At 41.3% G+C, this 22,837-nt stretch overlaps 1 protein-coding gene across 1 annotated transcript; it reads left to right on the plus strand.

The window, feature by feature from the left end:
- The first annotated feature begins 986 nt into the window (after positions 1–986).
- OGA (O-GlcNAcase) lies at positions 987–22,821 on the plus strand. Its single transcript, XM_066554347.1, has 16 exons — positions 987–1,259; positions 4,809–4,860; positions 5,183–5,280; positions 6,523–6,653; positions 7,292–7,463; positions 8,325–8,423; positions 8,568–8,852; positions 9,390–9,548; positions 10,566–11,176; positions 11,569–11,743; positions 15,244–15,329; positions 16,187–16,291; positions 17,873–17,958; positions 18,705–18,897; positions 19,690–19,849; positions 20,536–22,821. Exons 1-16 carry the CDS (start codon positions 1,073–1,075, stop codon positions 20,670–20,672), a joined length of 2,736 nt encoding a protein of 911 aa, XP_066410444.1. The 5' UTR covers positions 987–1,072; the 3' UTR covers positions 20,673–22,821.
- Positions 22,822–22,837: the final 16 nt, after the last annotated feature.

The following is a 22,837-nucleotide window of genomic DNA, read 5'->3' on the forward strand; positions in this document are numbered from 1 at the left end:
CCAGCCCTTCCTCGCCAGCTGGGGTTTGCGGCAGCTCTTTATTAACTTGTTCCTTGTTGGCTGGCACCTGCTGCAGCCTCCCCAGTGTTGGGAAGGCTGGCAGGATTGCCTTGCCGGAATTTCCCCACAATCACAAGAGAGGTCACCTCAGCCCTGGGGTGCTCCCCTGCGGCTGCAGCAGGAGAGATGCTGTGTGACCTCACAGCCCTTCTCTGATCTACTGATACCATCCCACCTTCAGCATTCTCGTGGCCTCTTCCAGGCACGGACACACCTCCAGGCGTGCCATCGCCCGTGCCGTGAGGGTCACAGCCGTCCCCCGCCCCCAGCCGCTCGCTGTCCCCGGCGGGCCCTGCTGCGCTTGCGCGGCAGCGCGAGAAGTAGGGCACGTCTCACGGGAGCCCGCACGCCCTCCGCTCCCGCGCAGGCGCGCTCCCGCCGGGGCGCTACGCCGCGAGGCGCAGGCGCAGAGCAGAGGTAAACACTTCCCTCCCCACCCTCCTTCCCCCCTCGGCGCCGCTTCCCTACACAAACCCCAGTGCGCATGCGTGCTATCCCACTGCCGCTTCCCCCTCAGTCCCTGCGGCCCCTCGCGCGTGCGCCGCGGGCGCGCGCTGCCTCCCCGCGCAAGCGCCCTGAGGCGGCCGCGGCCTCGCCCCTCCCGCTGCCGGCCCCGCCGAGCACGCGCAGTGCGCGCCCTCCCGCGCCCCGCGCCTGCGCAGACCGCGCGCGCCGCCCGCCCGCCTCATTCCCCGAGGAGCCTCCCGCGCCCCAGCCCGTTGTTCCCGCTCCACCGGCGCCGTCCCGACCGCCTGCGTCCCTCGCTCCCTTCCCGCCGAGGCAGACGCTTCCCCTGCCCCCGCGGCGGTCCCGCGGAGCGGGGCGGCTGCGGGCGGAGCGGCGCGGACCGGTTGGGGCCGGTTCCCCGCGCAGGCGCAGCGCTCCGTAAACAGGAAGCGGCGGCGGCGGCCCCGGAGCGGCGGAGACAAAGGGGCTGCGGAGCGGGGACGGCAGGGATCCGGCTCGGCTCGGCCCGGCCCAGCGAGCGGCGGCGCTGGCGGCGGGCGGCAGGATGGTGCAGAAGGAGGGGCAGGCGGCGCTGGAGGAGCCCCAAGGCAGTCCCAACCCGGCCGGGGTGCCCGGCGCCCCCTTAGAACCGCCGGGCGCCGCGGCAGGGCCGGTCCCAGGGGGCGAGGAGACCGACACCGAGACGGAGACCGCGCTGGGCTCCCGCCGCTTCCTCTGTGGAGTCGTCGAAGGTGAGAGCTTTCAGAGGGGGTCTCCCCTGGGAGACGGGGTGCGGGAGAACGGGGGGTTGGGTATCCGCGGGAGACGGGGGGTGGGCTGGTCCCAGCTGGCTTTGCTCTGCCGTCTCCTCCCCCGCCCGGAGGAGCGCGCTCGGCGGGGAGGTGGCGTGCGGCTCTTGGCCGGGACTCCGCCAGGGTGGGGAGGAGCCGCGGCTCCCGGGCGGGGCTTCTGCCCCCGGGGCTTGTGGCGGAGCGGGGAGCGCCCTTTGATGGCAGCTGTGCGGCGGGGCGAGGGCAGGCCCGGCACCCAGCGCGCCGATGATTCCTCCGAGCGGCTGAGGCGGTGCTGGGGCTCGCTTGCTCGTACGTGTCTAAAGGGGGAAGTGGGAGAGCAGAGCTACCGCGCGATTATCTTGGCTGTACGTGCTCTTCCTGCGCTCCAGAGGCTCACATTCCGTCCTGAGTAGGAAATAGGTGATTCCGTGGACTTCTGCTCAAAAATTAAATGCACTTTGTTCTCTAAAATGTTTTGGCGTCTCATTTTAGTTGTAGAACAATCCTCTGTCTTTTAGCATAGTTGCACCATTAAAAGGTTTAAATTGTTCTTGAAGCTGCAGAATAAAGGGACTTTTTGTAGTTCTTAGTAATGCATTTCTGACAGGTCAGTTAAGGTAGGTAGTTGAAAGTCAGCAGGAAAAATGGTTTATTCCCAGCGTAACAGTTGGTTTTAAATAGTTTTATTTCCTATGATTTCAAATTATTTCTGTACCAATAATGATTTTCCAGTAGGAAAACAAAAATTATTAGCAGATGGAATGGAGAGGGAAACAGGCCATTTATCAAAGTCAGTATCTGCATTGCTTTGCAGACTGTTTTCTGTTTGTATCTTTTAAAAAATCGTTCGGGTTCTGTAAATATGACCATGAGAGGTGAATTGGTAAGGCTAAAATACAATCAGTGTAGAGAAAAATGCCTTTCTTCTGCTAATGGACTTAATTCTGTGAAGGTAGATCCCAAATTGAGGGCTTTGGAGACACATAACAGTGAAGAAAAACACAGATTGTAACAACATGTTTTCTCATGTTCCTGCTGATACACCTGGAACATCTCTTGTTCATCCAGGTTTCTGTTGGAACCACTGAGAATACCATAATAAATTTTCTTGTCATGTTAGTTACATCGTTGGTTGCCTCAGCATATATTTTGTTGCAGGTGTTCCTGAGTGTACTGTGCACAAAACAAAGCAAGAAAATGGCCTCTGCCCAAAGAAGCCGTCAAACAATGGTTAGGAGTTGCCAGTCTGACAATAATATGTGTATGGGGAAAAAAGGAATAGGGGAGTGTTGAGGAAAAAGGCAAACAAAAAACCACCACCAACAGAAAAACAAACTTGTGGTGAAGGAGGTAAACGGTAGTGAGTGAAAACATCTGTCTCATTAGTGACTCAAGGGAATTATAGAGTTAAGGGAAAAACAGGAATTAACTTCAGAAGTGTAGATAAATACTTAAATATAAAGTAGTGGTTAGCACAGACTAAGGTGTGGTGAGGTTAGAGTGCTGAGATGGAGAATTTGGATCTTGGTAGAAAAGGCAGAGGGCAGCTGGCCAAACAGTGGGTGTGCACTCTAAGAATGTGAAGAGTGTATGCCACTTACCAAATTCACTCTTTGCACAGTAATAAGGTCTAAGAGATTGCTGAATGCAAAGCTTTGGTGCACTGCCTTTAGGATGTCCTGACTTTCAGTGATGGAGAGCATGGTAATAGGATGAGGTATTTTGGCATAATCTGTTGACTTTGTATTAACCTGACACACAGTCCTGAGGGAGTAATACAAAACTAGGTCGATTTTTTTTTAGTTAGACAGAAAGATCCAAGAATTGTACTTGGCTGGTAACAGTAGTAACCTAAGAAATGTGGTGACAGAGTATTGCTGCAGATTAGCCAGTTCTGTTCAGCCTTATTGAATAAGTTTTTGATAACTGGTTTTCTTTTTTCCTTTTTTTAATAGTAGGCTGTGCTCTGTTTAGGCTTGTAGGTCTGAAACAGTAGTATTAAAAGTAAAGCAAAAGTGTCATGAACAAGTTATGAGGCATAGGGGAAATTCTTTAGGTTTCACAGGATTTTACTTCTTCTGTGAGTTCCTGAGCTTCCTCAGGGCAGCATCAGCCAGAGTTTGGAAACTATAGTGAAAATAAGAAATTCCTTCTGGGTGAAGTAAACTAGGAGGTTTTCAGGCCTCCCAGCTCTCTCTTGTTGCTCCTTGTTGCACTGGGCAGTTGTGATGAGGAGTAGTTGCTCAGTTTTGCCACGTTGTGGTGCCAGGCAGTTTCAGATCACTCTTAGAGAGAATAATTCTTAAAACTTGAGCCTCTTGTTTTAAGCTTCTTAAAAGAGCATTGTACACTTAGCATGTAACTGAAATATAATATATAGAAAATGTCTTCAGTTGCACCAGTTTGGAGTTTTTGAAGGTAGAAGGGTGATTGTGTCCTCAATGAGACTGAATATTTACAGATTTACAAGGCTGAATAGCTTTGGAAATGAAGATACTGTTTACCTTTTGAACAGGTGTTCTACGGATACTTCTGAGCTTTGTGTATTAGTAGTATCATTCATCACTGAGTGCCCATGCTGTTTGAAAAGCAGAGCTTATTAAATTTCATGTTATTTTAGTCTCTGGTCTTTGCATGGGCTGCAAGCTGAAGCTTTGTTTTGAAGTTCCCACTTGTGGTTGAACTGTTTGCACATAGTGAGTTGGCTTGACTAAGAGGGCATTGAGAGTGCTTTTTTAAAGTATTGTTTCTAGAATGGAAAGATGAGATTTAAAGCCAGAAGCAGCTGCAATTTCCATGGAATTGTATGACTTTGAATACACTCTAAAATCACTTGGGTAGATGCTTTTATATATGATTATTCACAGACATAGTATTAGCTCGTAAAATGTGGAAATGGTAAAGTAGGATATCACTTTGCAACTTTATTTTGACAAAGATCCTATTAAACAGAAAAGAAATAAAATCCTAAGCATTTTGTTGACTCACTTGCACATTTTTTTTAATTACACATCATCTTTTGCAGTATGTATTTATATATTCTGCTTATATAAATCCTTGTCTGTACCACCAGTTAAGCATTTTTGAGCTGGTAAATATTTTCAACTGTTTTCAGTGTTCACCTTAAAGTCAAGTCTATTTTGTGGGTGTCTGGTGTGGTAGTTTAATTCAGATACAACTGTTCAGTCTGCTGCTGTAAAAATGCTCACTTGACTTGTCAAGGGCATATGCTCAGGAACACAGTTTGCATTCTGAAAATTAATTGCTTCAGTGGCCAAAATTATAAGACCTTAGATCATAAGAAATAAACGAAGTTATAATTGCATTTTAAATTTAGATCACTTTAGGTTATAACACTTTCCTCCTGCTAACTAATTTTTGTTCCTTTCTGCTTTGGAAAGCTTTTTGACAAATGTAGCAAAAGAGGAAGAAAATGGTGGGTTGTAATACAAAGTTTCATGAAGCAGGCATAATCTAACTGGATAATTCTAATCTTGTTGCCCATAGGATTTTATGGAAGACCTTGGGTGATGGAGCAGAGGAAAGAACTTTTTAGAAGGCAAGTCATGTTTCCTCTTACTGCAGCACATTCCATCGGAATGTAATCATAAACTTCCACTTAAGTCTGGAAAGAATTATTGTTCTAACCTAGAGCAACTTTCTGCCTAACATCTGTATTCTTGGGATTTGTATTCACCTTTTTATCTTGCATATACCAATTTTGTCCAATATAATTTGTGCTTAAAGTTATTGTGACTTAATAATATAACACAATGTTCAGTGAAGAAAAAAAAATCCGATCGAGTAAAAAAATAACATGAAGTAAAACACAGAATTCCTGAATTTGTGGGCTATTGGAAGGCTTTTTTCCTGTGTTTTAGGCTTCAGAAGTGGGGACTGAATACATACCTGTATGCTCCAAAGGATGACTACAAGCACAGGATGTTTTGGCGAGAAATGTACTCTGTGGAAGAAGCGGGTAATTGCCTTTATTTCTCCTCTGTGCTTTCTAGAAGTAGATTTTTGAATGAATTGGTTATTGCTATGTATACTTGTGTGTGTTTAATCACAGTAGCCATTCCCAAAGGTGACTGAAAGCCTCTTTTAATACCTTGCAGGTGTGTTTATGGGAGCTTTGGAACAAGCATGGATTTACTTCTTTTAACTATAACTGCAGATGATTTCTGAAACTGCTTTTAAGGCTTTGTCTTACAGGATTTATTTTTTGTCACAGGAAAGGTTGCTTAGACTTATTCCTCTGGCTCTTGAATGTCTTTTGAACATTTTTTGAAGTAGAAATTATTTGCTTTAGGAAAGGAAAAAAAGATTGATGAGCACATAGCATGTCCTTTTATGTGATTCATTAAGTCCTTGTCTCAATGAAAAGAGTACCTGTTAGAAAAACAGCTCTTGACCAATTAGTCAGAACATAAAAGATCTGTTCACACTACTGAGAGTTGTTTTATCCACCTCTGGTGTTTATGGGATTTATGATGCTGTATTAGACTGAAGGGATTATAGTTTTCCTTGGGTGAGGGAAAAATTAGACTCTCTTGAAAGTAAATAATCCTTCTTGGAGGCCTCTTTGTATCAAAGCAGAAAAATAAAAGATACTGCAAGGTAATACCTAATAACAGCAAAGATTGTTAAATATTCTAAAAATATTTATTCATTGTATTCATATTATAAAAAATATTTATTCATTCTGTGAAAGATTCAATTGCAAGTTTGTTTCTTAAGGAAACTACTGCACATGAAGTAGTAACATGGTGATGTTATGCCCCACTTTTTCATGTGCCCAAGCTTCAGTCATATGAGTGGTGTGTGAGCCTCTGTCACATGGGGTGATATTACTGCAATAAATTGTTAGTATGTGTGGGAAAAGTGAGTAATAATTCTAGAACTGTTGATGTATGTACTGTGGAAACAGATTATAGCCATATTTGTCGCACAGTGTTGAGATAAAGAAAACTTCTAAAATATTTATAAAAAATTTAATATGGAAAATGAGAATACAAGGACAGTTGTTGTACTCCTTTTGGCATGATTGCTGAAAAATTCTCCAAATAATTTGGGGTTCTTTGCTGTGTTAGTTTCAAGAAATCCCAGCAATTCTTTTTTCTAATTATGACAGAAGAGGCATCTGCACTTTATAATACACTTTAAGATGATGCCTGAGAAATTTTTGAGTCCTTCTGAAATATTTTAATTTAATTTCCAGAGCAGCTAATGACTCTAATATCAGCTGCACGAGAACATGAAATAGAATTCATCTATGCAATCTCACCTGGACTTGACATCACTTTCTCCAATCCTAAAGAGGTATCCACATTGAAACGTAAGCTGGACCAGGTAAGGATGACACAAACTTAGCACAGTTCCAGTGCTGCTTAATTTGGAAGCTCCAGTACCCTGCTCACTCTTGCAGCTTTTCACCAGCTTCTTGAACCTTTTCAGCACTTTTCAGGTGTTAGTTTGGATGTCTCTGAATGATTCCAATGGTTGTGTTCAAGTTGCATTGCAAAAGTAGCCAGTGATAACCTTGATTTTAAAAAAAAATTCTCGTATTGGGTGCTGAAGGCTATTTTTGTCTTCAGAGTATTTCAGAATCTTGAAGCCAAGATGCACTGCTAAAGCAAGAACTCTAGCCCACAATAAATGCCTTTGCAGACCTGACATCCACATCTTCTTTGTTCTCCTGACTCCTCTCCTTTGTCCAAGAGCTGTTACAGAATTAGCTTTTTCCCCAGCTGTCCATCCTGTGAGATCAGCTTTGGATGGTTAAAACTGGAACAGATTGCAGGTCTTTAAAGATCTAATCTTTGAGAGAAGCAGAGCTATGGGTCAGAGACAGACATTCATTGTGAATAGAACGATATCTCTGTTCCTGTAGCTGTCTCTTAGGTTAGATCTAAAAGTACTACAGTCTGATTAGAAGAAGGAACAATAATTTAACAAACTAAACATTTTACTCTTGTCTCTTGTATTAGGTTTCTCAGTTTGGCTGCAGATCTTTTGCACTGCTCTTTGATGATATTGATCACAACATGTGTGCAGCAGACAAAGAAGTTTTCAGTTCTTTTGCTCATGCTCAAGTCTCAATCACAAATGAAATTTATCAATATCTAGGAGAACCAGACACATTCCTTTTCTGTCCTACAGGTAAAACAAGCAGAATATTTTCATTGAGCTTTAAAGGAGGGGGACTGTTATCTTACTGTTTGAAAACCTGGTTTAACATTTAATAACTGCCTTAAGGAGTATTTTGGGGTTGATTGGAGAAATTGTTTTACAAAGAAAAGTTTGATTATTCAGATGTATGCAAAGATTTTTTCAAATTTATAAATCTCTGAAAGGCTCAATGCCAAGGAAATAAGGCAGCTTGATAGAACAGTTCAAGAAGTTTGAACTGAGAATTAGGCTAATGGAAAATTTATTTTTTCCTAACTTGAACTGAAATGTTTGCTTCTTGAATTAGCAGGTTATTAGTTTCTAAGAATTTTTTAAAGTAGAGGTAGTCTGTGCTTATGGCTGTCACTGGTTCCTATTTTTAATAAGATTGCTCACTTCACTAGTCACTGAGTTGCTTTTTTTATCAAAAATTATTTTTAGTTTGTCCTCTTACACTGTGGTTCTGTTGCAGACCTTAACTTTAGAGATATATGTTCCAGTATTGCAGTTTTTAGGTATTTGCACTTTGTGATGAGTGTTGGGATTTTCTCATTCTCTTGGATACTATCTGCTGTAACAGGCCTTGTACTTAAGGACTTGATTTTTTCCTAATTTTGACATTTGAGCAATTTAAAATAATTCTCTACCATTTGTTTCTGATATTTATGCTGAATGTCATTCATAATGTCCTTTTTATTTATACTTTAGACTTTTGGCCTTACTTGATTAAATTAAATAAATGTTTTTCATTTCCAAGGGTGGTATTCTCTCAATGTGTTTGTGGGACAGTTGGGTATGTTGTCACACATGTGCATCCTTCTATTGACAGTGACATTCTCTTTTCCTGTTCAGAGTACTGTGGAACTTTCTGTTATCCAAATGTTGCTCAGTCACCGTATTTACGGACTGTAGGAGAAAAACTGCTCCCTGGAATTGAAGTGTTATGGACAGGTAAAGACTGATAGCTTATTTCTTTTATTTTGTTGGTGTTAAGTATTTTCTCATACGTATTTTGTAAACTAAACTGTCCAGCTACTTGGGGGTTGAATCTTCGAGTATATGCAAAGCCCTCTGATCATCCTCTTTCCTGCTTAGGTCCGAAAGTTGTATCCAAAGACATTCCGGTAGAATCCATTGAAGAAGTTTCTAAGATCATCAGGAGAGCTCCAGTTATCTGGGATAACATTCATGCTAATGATTATGATCAGAAGAGGCTTTTTCTTGGGCCTTACAAGGGTCGGTCAACTGAACTCATCCCTCGACTCAAGGGTGTTCTGACCAATCCAAACTGTGAATTTGAAGCCAATTATGTTGCCATTCACACGCTTGCGACCTGGTACAAGTCTAACATGAATGGAGTGAGAAAAGATGTGGTGATGAGTAAGTATGTGTAACTGTTTGCTGGATCTATGCTTAACCATATAAATCATACCAATTCTCTGTGTTTTTAATGATTTTCTCTCTTCCTCACCAACTTTTTCTTCTTATGATCACCTAGCCTTTTTTGTTCCATAAGTAAATGGCAGTTGCCTGAAAGATAATGATCTTGCTTTACTGACTTCCTGGGGCATATCCGTAGCACATGGTATCAAAGAATTTCTTAGTCTGGAGAGGTTTCTGTGGTTATGTAATTCATGCTTTTGGAAAGCGAGTTTAATGCCCAAGTTTGAAATATGTCCATGGATATGATTTCATTGGAAGAAGCAGTTCAGATCAGAAGACACGCTGAATGCCAAGGTGTCGGGTTCTGGGTTGACATTGGTGGTGACCATAATTTTCATTTTTTTTCTAATTAAAATCTAGTAACTTGTCCTTTCTGTCAAGTAAGCCCCTGAGTTACTGAATGCCTTGTCTGACATCTATTTTTGCTATATTAAATTAAACTAACGTGATAACTTTTAAAATTTGTCTCCGTAGCTGATACTGAAGACAGCACGGTTTCGATCCAGATTAAATTGGAAAATGAGGGGAGTGATGAAGATATTGAAACAGATGTTCTCTACAGCCCACAAATGGCCCTGAAGTTGGCCTTAACGGAATGGTTACAGGAGTTTGGAGTACCTCAGCAATACAGCAGTGAGTATGATTTGGTATCATTCTGGGACTGGTAGAAAAATGGTGTTAGATGTTCAGTATTTGTGCTTTGATTAAAGCTATTTTACAGATCCTGGCAATTCATACACTTCTGCTGGAAATATTTTCTGCCTTAGTAACTGGGGAACCTTAATTAAAGAGTAAGAATGCTTGATGTTCTTCAGTGTGCTTGTAATACTCTGACTGATCAACAAAAGCAGTCTTGATGTATTATCTTTTGGCATTTCTGATAGAAGGCAGGAAAGGGTCCAGATCTTGCTAGTCCCAGTTCTTACTAGGCTTCAGTGGAACCTGTGAGAATAGGAAGTACAGTTGGGAATTCTTTTTTGAGTTGATGTTAGATTGTTTTAAAAGCTAGTTCTGGTCCTGAACACTCTGTGTTCTTCCAGTTGTTTTAAGATAGTTTTACTTTCCTGAGTTTGTCTGCATAAATCAGCTGAGTCCCTTCTGGCACTGTACGCCTTTTTTGTACAGTGGGAGCTTGGGATATCTTGAGTCTAATGACCTTGGTCAGGGAGGGTGAGTTAGAGCATGTTGTCCAAGATTATATCTGGTAAGGTTTTGAATGTCTCAATTTTCCCCAGGTTAAAGACAGTTTTGAATTTGAAATATTTAACCATCAGCTTATTATATTAAGCTTTTATTATGAACTGTCCTTTATATTCAAGTACAACTTTACCAAGTCATTTGATGCGGAGGGGAAAATAGTTACTTGGAGAGCTTTTTATTCTGATGGCATAGTTAAAAATAAATATTAAATCATTTTCCTACCTTTTTCTTCATCCTATATTTGCTTACCAGTTATGTGAAAAGGAAACTTGCAAAACTCAAAGTCAGTAGTTAGAGTTACATTGACAGAAGTGAACAGGCGAAGTACCAAAAGGAATCTGTGCTGATGGGATGCTGTGGTAACAAAATCATCCACCATTTGCAGGAGTTGCTGATTTGAATGTTAGTTGGCAGATACTGAAAACTAAATTTGTTTCTTCTTATTCTCAGGTAGGCAAGTGGCCCACAGTGGTGCTAAAACCTCTGTAGGGGATGTAGGGCCGCTGGTGGCACCATCCTCTTTAAATGCAGCAACAGTGGTTACCACGGTGTACCAGGAGCCCATCATGAGCCAGGGTGCAGCGCTGAGCAGTGACTCACCGGCCTTGGCCAAGGAGGAGGAGAAGAAGCAATCTGATGAGGAACCAATGGACATGGTGGTGGAAAAACAAGACGATGCAGACAAGAATGCAAACCAGATACTGACAGATATTGCTGAAGCCAAGATGGCAGAGGAGCTGAAGCCAATGGATACCGATAAGGAGAGTATAGTTGAGTCAAAGTCTCCAGAGATGTCTATGCAGGAAGACTCTGGTAGTGACATTGCACCTATGCAGACTGATGAGCAAATTAACAAAGAACATTTTGTGCCTGGGCCGAATGAAAAGCCTCTTTACACAGTAGAACCAGTGACTTTAGAGGACTTACAGCTTCTTGCTGACTTGTTTTACCTTCCTTATGAGCATGGACCCAAAGGTGCACAGATGCTGAGGGAATTCCAGTGGCTTAGAGCAAATAGCAGTGTTGTCAGCGTAAATTGCAAAGGAAAGGATGCTGAAAAAGTGAGTGCAAATCTTGTTTCTTTCCTTTTATGTCAAAATATAAAGCAATTTTATCTGTTGTCTGTAACAGAGACTGGTGTTCTACTTAGTAGGACCTGAAGGGTAGTGTATAATGAACCACGGGTCACAGTAATTTTCATTCCTCCAGTGGAATCTACTGTTTTAAGCCCTGTAGTGCCACACAGCTATGAAGGCAGCATAGTATCTGCATTTGACTAGTGTTCCCTGTACTGGCCTGACTTCTAACAGCCATAGAGACTATCTGTGAGTCATGTGTGGTGTGATAGTCCCTCCTGGTAAAAAGAAGTGGTGAATTGTGTAGTCTTTCTCCGTATTTAGAGTACCACTCCTCTCTAGGAGCCTGTGTTTGATCTTGTGGATCTTTCTCATAGATAGAAGAATGGCGTAACCGAGCAGCCAAGTTTGAAGAGATGTGCAGCTTGGTGATGGGCATGTTCACTCGCCTCTCCAATTGTGCCAACAGGACAATCCTTTATGACATGTACTCCTACGTCTGGGATATCAAGAGTATTATGTCAATGGTGAAATCTTTTGTGCAGTGGTTAGGTAGGTGCATTGGGAGCCATTATAATCCCAGATAGATTATTTTTTATGTGTGTTTTTAATTAGCCCACGGGGAAAACTGAAGCATTAGGTGAATGTGTTTTTTTGGACAGGGGGTCTAGTTTGACCCTGTTTTAAAGGTTTTCCTGTCTTGCTATTTGAAGCAATGCTTGCAGTGAGTTTGCTTTGCTATTAAAAGTGAAGTCTGCTGGATGCTTAAGATTGGAGACCTTGATTTTCTTCTTGGGCTAATGAAACTTGAATCTCATCTGACACGTAAGTGTTGACTTTAACTTACTCTTGACTGAATGCACACTGGACTATGCCATGTAACTCCTTGGATGCCCCGCTGTTTGATTGGAAATGACACTACGAAATGTGATCACCTCAGCCATCTGCTGTTTGCTCTGTCTGATAACATTATTGCTGTCTTCAACAGACCTTTCAATGGGCCTGGCCATGAGGAAGGTGATCCTCCCAGCCCCTGTGCGCATGCGAGCTTTAGCATAAGGCTATTCTGGTGCAAAATCATTTCCTTTAAACACTTTCCAAATTGCTGATTTTTTAATTTTTTTTTAAATCTATATTTTAGTTTTTGGTAATGGATGGAAATTGTGGAGCTCTCTGGACAGATTTAGTCTGAGACTTAAAATAATCTTGAAACAGTATTTTTTTTTTTTTTAATGTGTGGCACTTTGTTTTGTTTTGTTGCTTTTTTTCCTGAAATATTTTTGAGAGATCCTAAGTTGGCATATAGCACCAGCATGGCCTGGGTAATTCTAGTCACCTCATTTCACTTTCAGGTTTCAATCCAACTGTAAGGAATATGCTGTGGAGTTGCTTGATATACACAGCAGACAGCAAAGCTGATGGTCTCAAGTCACACTTTCTGTAGCTGTCACAAACCTCACAGTGGCTAACCGTTACACAACCTTGGTCTAATCCTAGTGTTTGGATTGTCTTTAAATTATATTCTTAAATACTGACAGATTTAAACAGGGACAGAGAAGACCTATTAAATGATCAACTTCATCTATGCCCAACAAATTCCTAAGTTTTGTGCTTATTAAATATCTGATCCCCAAACTCATAGTTGATAAAGAAGAGAGCTTTTAAGACTGCCTACTGCAAAGCACAGAGAAGAAAACATAGTGGGGGAGGAAAACTCAGCAGCATTGTAGTATGATAACATTACTTGAACAACTTCATGCTGTTTTTAAAGCCTTAGTTTGTGCATTTTTAAGTGTAACACATCTCCTCCAACTTTACTATCCTTGCTGTATGTTGACATTTAGCTAGACAGAATGCTCTCTTCTTGATAACTTAATCTGCTTACAACTCTAGGCCAAAGCTCTATAAAGGGAACAGTGGTTCTTGTAGGCTTCAAGGGCCCAATGCAGACTGCATTTCAGAATTATCAGACTATGTACTAAATTCAGCTGAAATTGTTTTCAGTGTCCCTGTAAAGTTAGATTCAAGTCTCTAAATGCATCAAATATTTGGAGTGGTTCACAGTAGAAGCCAACTTAGTAAACACCAACTCTGTTAACTTTGGCACTGTTCTGTTCCAGTACTCACACTGGTATTAGATAGTTGGAAAATTAAGATTTTTTCACATGTACAGTTTAATACTCTTACGCTAACAGTGCTTCTGTGAGAGGGGCCATTTTTGTCTTCAGCTTGTGTTTTATCACTGGTGTAAATACAGAGTAAAGGTCTTTGATAAAATACCTCATTATATAAAGTCAAGTACATTACAAATCCAAACAAGTTAGTTTTCACAGTGGTGTGCTCAATGGTCCACTGGATGTTCACTTTTTTCACCTCTCCTCCCAAGTCCAGCTAGCATTCAGTCCCTTAAATTAGTGTGGCTGTACAGTACTATGGATTACTAATGACTTCTATTGTCTTCTTCCCCATTGTGTACAGATGGGAGAATCCTCAGCACAAGTTTCTACTGCTATTGGATGGACAGCGCCAGATGTTCACAGCGCGTCGTCATTAATTAATTAAAATGGAAAGGTTTTGTCTGTGAGGCAGCTCAGATAGATTAGATGTACAGCAGGCATGAACTGAAGTCACATTTGCGCAGCGACTAAGGCATTAACTATGATTTTCATTTATACAGCTCTTCATTCACACAGCTCTTTACTGTAATTATTGGAAGTGCTAGTTAAGTTGTAGTCTCAAAGGACAGACAGATACTGTCTTCCAAGTTTTTGACTAGATCTCTTTGGGAAGGATCTTTTCTTATGTGAGAATTCTAAAATGTGGGAGTGAACCAAATTTGAGTTTTGGTGTTTGGATTGTTTCTGAAATTTACCATACTAAGGATAGTTTGTATTGAACCTATTTTCCTAAACTCGCATAAATGTCAAACTTGGCACACTTTGGGACTCTCTGACTAGCACAACATACTTGTCTGTACTGATCTGAGACTGTTACTTGAACAGGAGGTAGATTGCTGTCCACAAAAGGAAAAGAGTATTTGCGCTGCTCCTCTTGTCAGAAAACTAGGCAGGTAGTTGAGATCTCCACTTCAGATACCACTTGGCTTTTTTTGTCTCTCCAGAGCTGTCATTTATGTTATTTGGCAAAGGCCGAAGTGCCTTGCTGGCAGAACGGTGTTAAAAATCAAACAGCCAATGGAAGTTTCTTTTCTAAAGCAAGTGCAAGCTAAAGCTAAGCACTGCAGTGAGCCTGCTGCTGCTGTTGGTTGAGCAGCAGGGTCCTTGGTGCATCCAGTATGCTTGTGGAAATAAAAATCAAGATACAAAAAGCAAAGCTAGTAGTGGCCACCAAGGTGTATTAGTTAAATTGTGAGTTAATTCCAGTTAACACTACTTAGCTTTTTAATGTGCCAACAGTATTGTGAAGGTGTTGCCTGGATTATGTAAATCTCTGTAGTCTCTTGCAAGAATGCTGTTTCATACAGCTGTCCTGGCTGCCTCATCTGTTCCAGACTATTTACATATATTGCTAGTCCTAGTTTTCTGACAAGATTAGAAACAATCAGTACTAAAATGTGACTTCAGAAAGGTCCATTTTTTTTTCAGGGGCTGTGATAATGGCATTTGTTTGATCTAAAATTTATGGTAGTATCTATTGAGCCACATAGCTTCCAAGATGTCAGATTTTCATAGATTTAATGAATGTTTCTGACACAAATGCCCAAAAAAAAAAGTGTGCAAAATGTGTGGGAAGAGTATGTAGTTCTGCATGGCACCATTTTTGTGCTTTCTGGTCTAGAATGAAGTGTGTAGCTGAATTGTCTCACCTGTCTGTTACAGGTAATGAAAAAAATTTTAAGTACCACAGTTAGTGCACAAGCACAAAAGCTTTATAAATGATACATTATTACAGCCCCTCCCCTTCCCCAAGCCCTGGATTCTAGCTCAGTTAGAGAGCTTTTTCCACAAGTGTATGTTAGCTTTTTGGACATGTAAGACACCCAGGAAATCCCCCTTCTCGTAACATTCTCCGCTTGGATCTGATCTCAACAGGGTGTCGTAGTCAATCTTCAGCACAGTTCTTAAGTGGAGACCAAGAACCCTGGGCCTTTAGAGGTGGTCTAGCAGGAGAGTTCCAGGTATCAATATGACTTCACAACTGAATGACATTTTCTTTGTTTTATGAGAAACCTTTTGTTGCACATCAGAGGTCTGGAAGGATTGGTCTGCCGAAGGCTTTCTGGTCCAAAGCCCATTAGCCTTACAGCTTGGTTTAAAATAATTTTCCTCCCCTTTCTACAGTAATTTCTCAAGGAGATGCTGCCTGTCCCACGCGCATGCGAAGCGCAGCGGCTTTAGTTGTACATTTCACATTGTTTCTTTGCAGGTCGCACAGCATTTTTACCTGCGCCCGCAATTGCACAATGCGCGCATGCTTGTCTGCCAATGGGAATTCCATGAGCAAAAGGGATCGTCCTCCAAATTTTGGTTCCTCTGGAAATAATGCTGTAATGTGCTTTACTGCAAGGAATTCAATTGGCCAGTATTCCTAGCTCACTGTTTGTACCATGTGCAGATTTGTTCATGGATTTTTCAGGCGCTGTACTTTTCCCCCCTCACAGGTGCTCTGCGCGCAGCAAATTGAATCAGCGCATTGCTTTTGGGATAAAGCGTCTCCTCTGGCCAGTTAACCCTCTTCAGACCAAACCTTTCCTCCTGACATTCTGTGTTCTTAGACAGTGTAGATGTGATTGGTAAAAAGTTTTTAAAGCAGTTAAGATTAACAGACTCTTAATGTGCTGTTTCAATTGCATATTTTAGAACACCAATTGGATATTTTCTATTCAAATAAGGTCTTTGCATTTGTAAAGCATACCAACCCCAGCTTCTTTTGGGGTAGCAAGTAGCAAATGTTATTTTGGGAGTCTGCAGTGCACACCCAAGAGTGATGGGTTTTGTTGTTCATACAGTTATATTGAATATTTTGTTTCCACAGCGTTTGCTGCCTATTGATGGGGCAAATGACCTCTTTTTTCAACCACCTCCATTAACACCCACTTCCAAAGTGTACACCATACGACCCTACTTCCCTAAAGATGAGGTAACTGCTTTTGACACTTGTCACTTTTGCTGTGAGTGATGCACTTTCTTTCAGGGCAACAGTGATTATTGCTGAGTCCCATCTTCCCTAATGAAGCAGTTGTCCTGATGTCTTGCACAAAGTACAAATGCCAGCTCACAGGAGAACTGAGGTTAAATGATATGCCTCTGGTTCAGCAATATGCTGTGCAACACTTCATGTACACCCACAGCTTGATTCCCAGCCTCCCACCCCCTCATCCTTTTAAATCTCTGAGTGCCTTCCTTATTTATGAAAGACAAGTTAAATTTGTCCAGCTGGTAGAAAAATTCTTGCCGCAGGGAAACATCCAGTGAATTCACCTTAGAAGGTGGGTGTGTATGCCTGTTTCAGTCAATGGTTATTGTGGTACTTGCTGGTATTTGCAGAGCTGTATAGGCAGAACATTGATACTGCATCTCAAAATGGAGCTGAAAAATGGGATCACGGTTCAGCCATTCTTATCATTTTAGTTACAGTTGGAAGCTTTTTGGTCTGATTTTGAAAGAATGTTGTCAAATCTGCTTTGGAGTGTTTGATACTTTAAAATCAGGAAAATTTCATTAGTCATTTTTGATTAGTGCTTTTTACCTTTCCTGTTTTCTGAATGGATCTCTAGTATAGTTTCTTTCCTATTAGCTTGGCATGGAGAACACTTGAAAGTGAAGTATCAGCCAATAGTTAATTAACTCTTTATGGATGCAGTTTAAACAATGTCGGGGTTAATGCAGCTTGAGATCTTGTGTTGGTAGGTAGACTGAGATGAAACAGGAGTTTCTAGGTTGAGTTTGTAGCATTTCAAACAAGTCTTAACTTTGAAGCCAGTCAGACATACTAGGCTGACACATGAAGACTCCTTTTCCTGTCATTTCTGGGCCAGCTCTATCCTGTGCTGTTACACGAGCAGTAAAGCAGCCTTTTCCAAACTTTCATGCAGGACTCCCCCTAAGCTGACTTGTTCTTTGGTAGAAAATGGAATTGATATTTCTAAACCACCTTAGCAATGAGAGGTGCAGCTGAGCATGCAGTCATAAACTGTATTTCTTCTGAGGAGTTACCCTTTAACTAAAGGAAGAAAGTGTCAAATGCAGAGCATTTTTGTTTTTTAAAAAAGTGAAGTTTCTTATTTAAGATGGGAGTAATTCAAATTTGCTCTTTTAAAGAGATGCAGGTGAAACCCTTTTAACATGCAGGATGTATCTGTCCTTTGCAGAGGTTGAGTTGCCATACTGGAGCATCAGAGGTTTTGTGAAGGGACTTTGTAGCAATGGTGGCACTGAGTGTTTAGGTATCTGCCCCTCAGAATTAATCTTGTTACAAGAGCAGGAGGTTCCCCTCCAGCCTTTCCTTCCCAGCCATTCAACTTAACTGCCGTGTTTTTGAAGGCAACTTTGAGTTACTTTCAGGGAAGAGGTAGAGGGAATGCCATCCTTTTGCATAGATGGATACTTTTGATCTCTGGTGACTGGTGCCTGTCAGTGCTAGGTTACAGTGCAGCTGCTAATGACACACTCTCTTTTGAATGTGACTGCTCAGTTTGAATAATCTCTTTTCTCCTCTTAGGCATCTGTATATAAGATCTGCAGAGAAATGTATGCTGATGGAGCTGATCAACCCTTCCATAGTTTACCAGATTTAATTGGAGACAAGTATGTATTAGCAACAAGTGTCCTTCATTCTGAAGGATGAAGTCCTGATAGTGTATTTAATTTGAATTTTTAGGATTGTGTGTGGGAAGAATACAAAGAACATTTGAAGCAGATAAAATAATTTACTCTCAGGAAATTGGGGTTTTGATTTCTTAGAGACTGTTGACAGTTATGTCTCAGCTCATGTGCTTGGTTGCCTGTTGTGAGCTATTAGAAAATAAATTTAGCTGAAACCTCTATATTATGAAAGGTGTGCATCACAGTATCTTATTTCAGATTTTGTGAAAGTATATCATGAGAGTGTCCATAGTCTGTAGTTATCTTCTGGTATTTTTTCTGACCTACTAGAGTTCTTAAAATAGAATTGACAGTTTTTGAGGTGCTGTCTCCCAGCCAAGTGCCTCAAGTTTTTTTTTTAAGTACATATACAAACTTTTTAAAAGGATAAGCAATGATAGATGAAGTTTAAAAAAAATGGGGCATTAAAAATGAGCTGTAAAATGAGCTACTAAGAGCAAAAGCTGAAGAGTAGTGTGTATAGAATTAAACACTTGAAGCCTGAGGTGCAGATGTTGCTCACAGCTGAGTTTTGACAGCTGATCAGTCAGTTAGTGCTTTGTTGGAACTAATTCCATACTGGAGGACTCACTTCTTTGGTTGACTCTGGAGTCTCCTCTGTGGAACCTGAAGAGCATACTTGGTCAAACAGACCTTCTTTTGACTGAATTTGTACTTTTTTCCTGCAGGTTAGTTGGAGGTCTGCTCACCCTCAGCCTGGATTACTGCTTCGTCTTAGAAGATGAGGATGGCATATGTGGCTATGCTTTGGGAACAGTTGATGTAACTCCCTTCATTAAGAAATGCAAAATGTCTTGGATCCCTTTCATGCAAGAAAAATACACTAAACCAAATAGTGACAAGGAGCTGTCTGAAGCAGAGGTTGGTATAACCTGTGAGGTCAGAACTGTATGCTGAAGTCTTTCCAAAGTGGGTCTTTGCTTTTTGAGCTCACATGAAATTCAGTTTTTTCACCTTTCTGAAGACTGAGCATGTATTAAAGCATCTGATGTATCAGAAGGAGACAGTAAAATTATTCATTGCCAGTCAGCTACAGCTATGTGCTCTAATACACCCATGAGGTGTACTTGAGTAGTAATCCATGCAGTAAATATAAAGCACCTTCATCTGGAGAAAATTACATTTGAAAGTAAACTATTGCTCCTGCTCTGTTCTACTGCAAAATGTAGTATTAGTTTCCCCATACTGCAGGTAGAGCACTGAAAGTCTTACCAGTTTAAGTAGGGAAAACAAATTCAAGAGCACTTGGTTTTGGTGTGAAAATCTCTGAGCTGTTTGTGGAGTGTGACAGCTGTAAATGGTGCAAGGCAGCCTAAAACTGCTCATTAAAAAGGCAAAGAAACAAAGATGAGTATCTGTGTGCAAACTGCTGGTTATGTGTTGGCTTATGTTTTCTTTCACTTGAAGTATGGGTCATTGAGAAGGAGCTTTGCATGCCTCCTTTGATGGTCTGAGAAGCTTTTCTAGCCAGTCTTTTTGTCTAGAGTACAGCAGTTCAACAGATGAGGAACCAAGTAGCCATCAAGAGGTGTAGCTGAAAAGCCTGCTGGTTTGGGGGTACACTCCATGAGAAAAGCAGTCTCCCCTGATAAAGATCAATGAAAATGAAAAGCTGGATAATTATTAAATACCTGTTTCTAATATTCTTTTCAGAAAATAATGCTAAGCTTCCATGAAGAACAAGAAGTATTGCCAGAATCGTTCCTTGCTAACTTCCCATCTTTGATAAAGATTGATATCCACAAAAAAGTGACAGATCCAAGTGTGGCCAAAAGTATGATGGCCTGCCTGCTCTCTTCTCTAAAGGCTAATGGTAAGTTTCTTGCACTTAGAAATCCTTTTTTTCCTAACTACATGTCATTTCTAGGGTGCCAGGCAAACTTGGGAAGATGTGGGTAAATAATTACAAAAGCTTTTGAACAGCTGACTTCTGCTGCTGCCTTGAAAAGGGGAGCTTTTCATTTTAGCTATTATCCTGCAAATTAGAAGATAGGCAGAACTGAGGGAGCAATTTGGCACTGAGAGCACACATCTTTACATCTTGAACACTGCCAAAAAGTCTATATTTTTCCTGCTGGCATTGGCAATGATGCTTTTTTTAAAGTTTGGCTGTGTGCACTGGTGGGTAATTACCAAACCTTCAGTATGGGAAGTGCTTGGCTGCCTGCCCTGACTGTGCACCTCACACTCACACTTTCTTTGTGCCACTTGGTGCCCTCCTGCAATGCTGTTTTTGGAACCAACATTAGGTATTTTTGTGTGCAGTGAAAGGTGTGCAGAGGGTTTGTTCAGACTGATGGATGCCTGCAGTGTGTAGTGTTGTTAGGGATGGTCAGCTGTGCTGCCATAAATCTGGACTCTTGGCCACTATGCTCTGTGTGGGATTGGATCACTAATTTACCACATAAAATTGGTGGGAACTCTAGTAATATTTGATGTCTGTGCTTTGTATGGTAACTCTTCTCCTACAGTATTTTGTTTCTTTTCTTTCTTCTTCAGGCTCCCGTGGGGCTTTTTGTGAAGTGAGACCAGATGATAAAAGAATCTTGGAATTTTACAGCAAGCTGGGTTGTTTTGAAATTGCTAAAATGGAAGGATTTCCAAAGGATGTTGTTATCCTTGGAAGAAGCCTTTGAAGTGCTTGACAGTGAACTGTTCCAGTACTGTAGACCCTTAACAGCTGGGCAGGTAGTGGTGGGGATCTTCATATGGTCTTACTGCACAAAGCCAGCAATAAGCCAGCTTGGTAAAAGGGGCTATGCGAAAATCACCCATCACACATTCAGACTGTCATTTGTTGGAAGGGGATAATGCTGCTGAAAACATTGTTAAACAAAGAGAAACCCTGTCCTCTCCTGGTCCTGTGTGAAGTGCCAAGGAATCTTGCATGGGCTATAGCTTCTCAGAGGAATCCCTCTCAGTCGGTGCTGTGGTTGATGACAGTTCTCTGCGTTCAAGTGTCAACAGAAAATTGGTCTCTGGCAGAATGCCTATAAAGATGCAGGTTTTGTTCTCTGTCATAGAGCAGGATGTGCAATTGCAAGTTGCAGAAATCGGAGGGGTTGCTTGTGTCAATCAGCATTTTTAAAGATAAGTAGTTACAGTTCTATTTTTTACTACCTTTATGCTTGTTGATAAAGCAATGACCCGTTGTCACTTCTAATGACCATTGGTTCAAGCTTTTTGTTTTGTTAGGGACAAATGTGCAGTGGTCTGTGGCAGAAGTCACTCAATGACAAACTTGTAAATCTCAGTGTATATAAACCTAGATGTATGCTGACTAACTTTTTGTTTACTGGTTTTTGTAACTTTTTCTTTTGAAAAGTGAAATGGTATAGGTCCAAGATGGCACTTTTGAAAAACCTAAAACCACAATCGAGAACAAGTCTGTCCTCAGCACTGACCTTTCTTACTGTGCCTCATATCCAGGGCTAGGTACTGACCATCTTGGGAAAGGGGAGCAGATCCCAACTGACCCTTCCTTCAGATAGCAGTTTGTCACTGCTCGAGGGTATCATTCTCCTGGGACTGAAACAGCAATTCACAGGATGCTTTGCTGAACCCGTTAATTTTGGTAATGTTCACATGGGATTATGGATGAAAGATGGTGAGAGGGAGAGAGAGCTGGCCCACAGCTGGGATTTGTCCTTGGAAGAGTCACCATGTTTCAAAGCCTGTTCGTACTAGTTTGATTAAATCAGGGTCTTCAAGTCCTGCACATTTGTATCAAATAACTTTTCTATAAGAAATGCCACAATAAGCACATTTTTACACATTATTTAAATGGTTATCTACTTTTAAATGTTCCAAGAGTTTAATGTTTTTACCCAGGATGGACATGCTTGGTGATGGGATGGAACTGGCTTCGTATGGGACCTGGTATTCAGGTAGTTGGATCATTTAATGGAAATGGTACTTTGCAGTAGTCCCAGTGTCCCAGACAGGTGATTGGACAATGGTATGCACTTTGCAGTACTTTGTTTCTTCCACCTGCTGCCATAAGCTGTCTATATCTTACGTTTAAATTTTCCTGGGGTTTTTTCAGTGGTGCACAAAGGAAGCTTGGTTGCTCTTACAAGCCTCCAGCTGCATAGAAGTTGATTTGCAACCTGTAATGAATGGCATTAAGATTGCAGTAACGCTCTCTGCAACCTGTAAGGAGATGCTGTGTTTGGCCTTCTGGTGCAGTCATGTGCAAGATGTTTGGTTTTTTTTTTTTTTTTTTTTTTTTTTTTTCTGCAGAATGTGAATGATTTTTAATGCGGTAGCAAAGTATTTAAGTTGAAACAAGTTCATTTCATTTTTAGAGAGAGGTATGGGGTTGTGCTGTGGGATTTCATTAAGTCCAAGCTGAATGCCACTAGTTTTTATACAGCTTTGAGTGCATGTTGAGTAGCTGATAACCTTGATTTACCAGGTGGGAGAGTTTTGTTTCTTCATGGATACCAGACTCGACTTACTTCATCTGGATGCATAACATTACCGCATAGGATGCTTGTGGCCTTATTTCTTGGCTTTTAAGGAGTTGCCACATTTTCTCTTCCTATGAATTTGTTATTATTATAGAAGTTAATTGTCTAAGCCTATGGAATGTCAGGCCAATACCATCATTCTAGGATTGTAAAGTGATATGTTGACATATCTTTCATGGTTATGAATTTTCATTAAGGTTGGAATGCCACTTTCATTAATCTGTTTTAGATCAACAGTATCTGTAGCAGAAAAAGACCTGTAAAACTGTATTTGAAGACCATGCGAGAAATAGAATAAAAATTGAGAAGTGAATGTAAATAAATGTGTA

This window comes from Molothrus aeneus, chromosome 8 (assembly GCF_037042795.1).
Source record: "Molothrus aeneus isolate 106 chromosome 8, BPBGC_Maene_1.0, whole genome shotgun sequence".
NCBI classification, from domain to species: Eukaryota; Metazoa; Chordata; class Aves; order Passeriformes; family Icteridae; genus Molothrus; species Molothrus aeneus.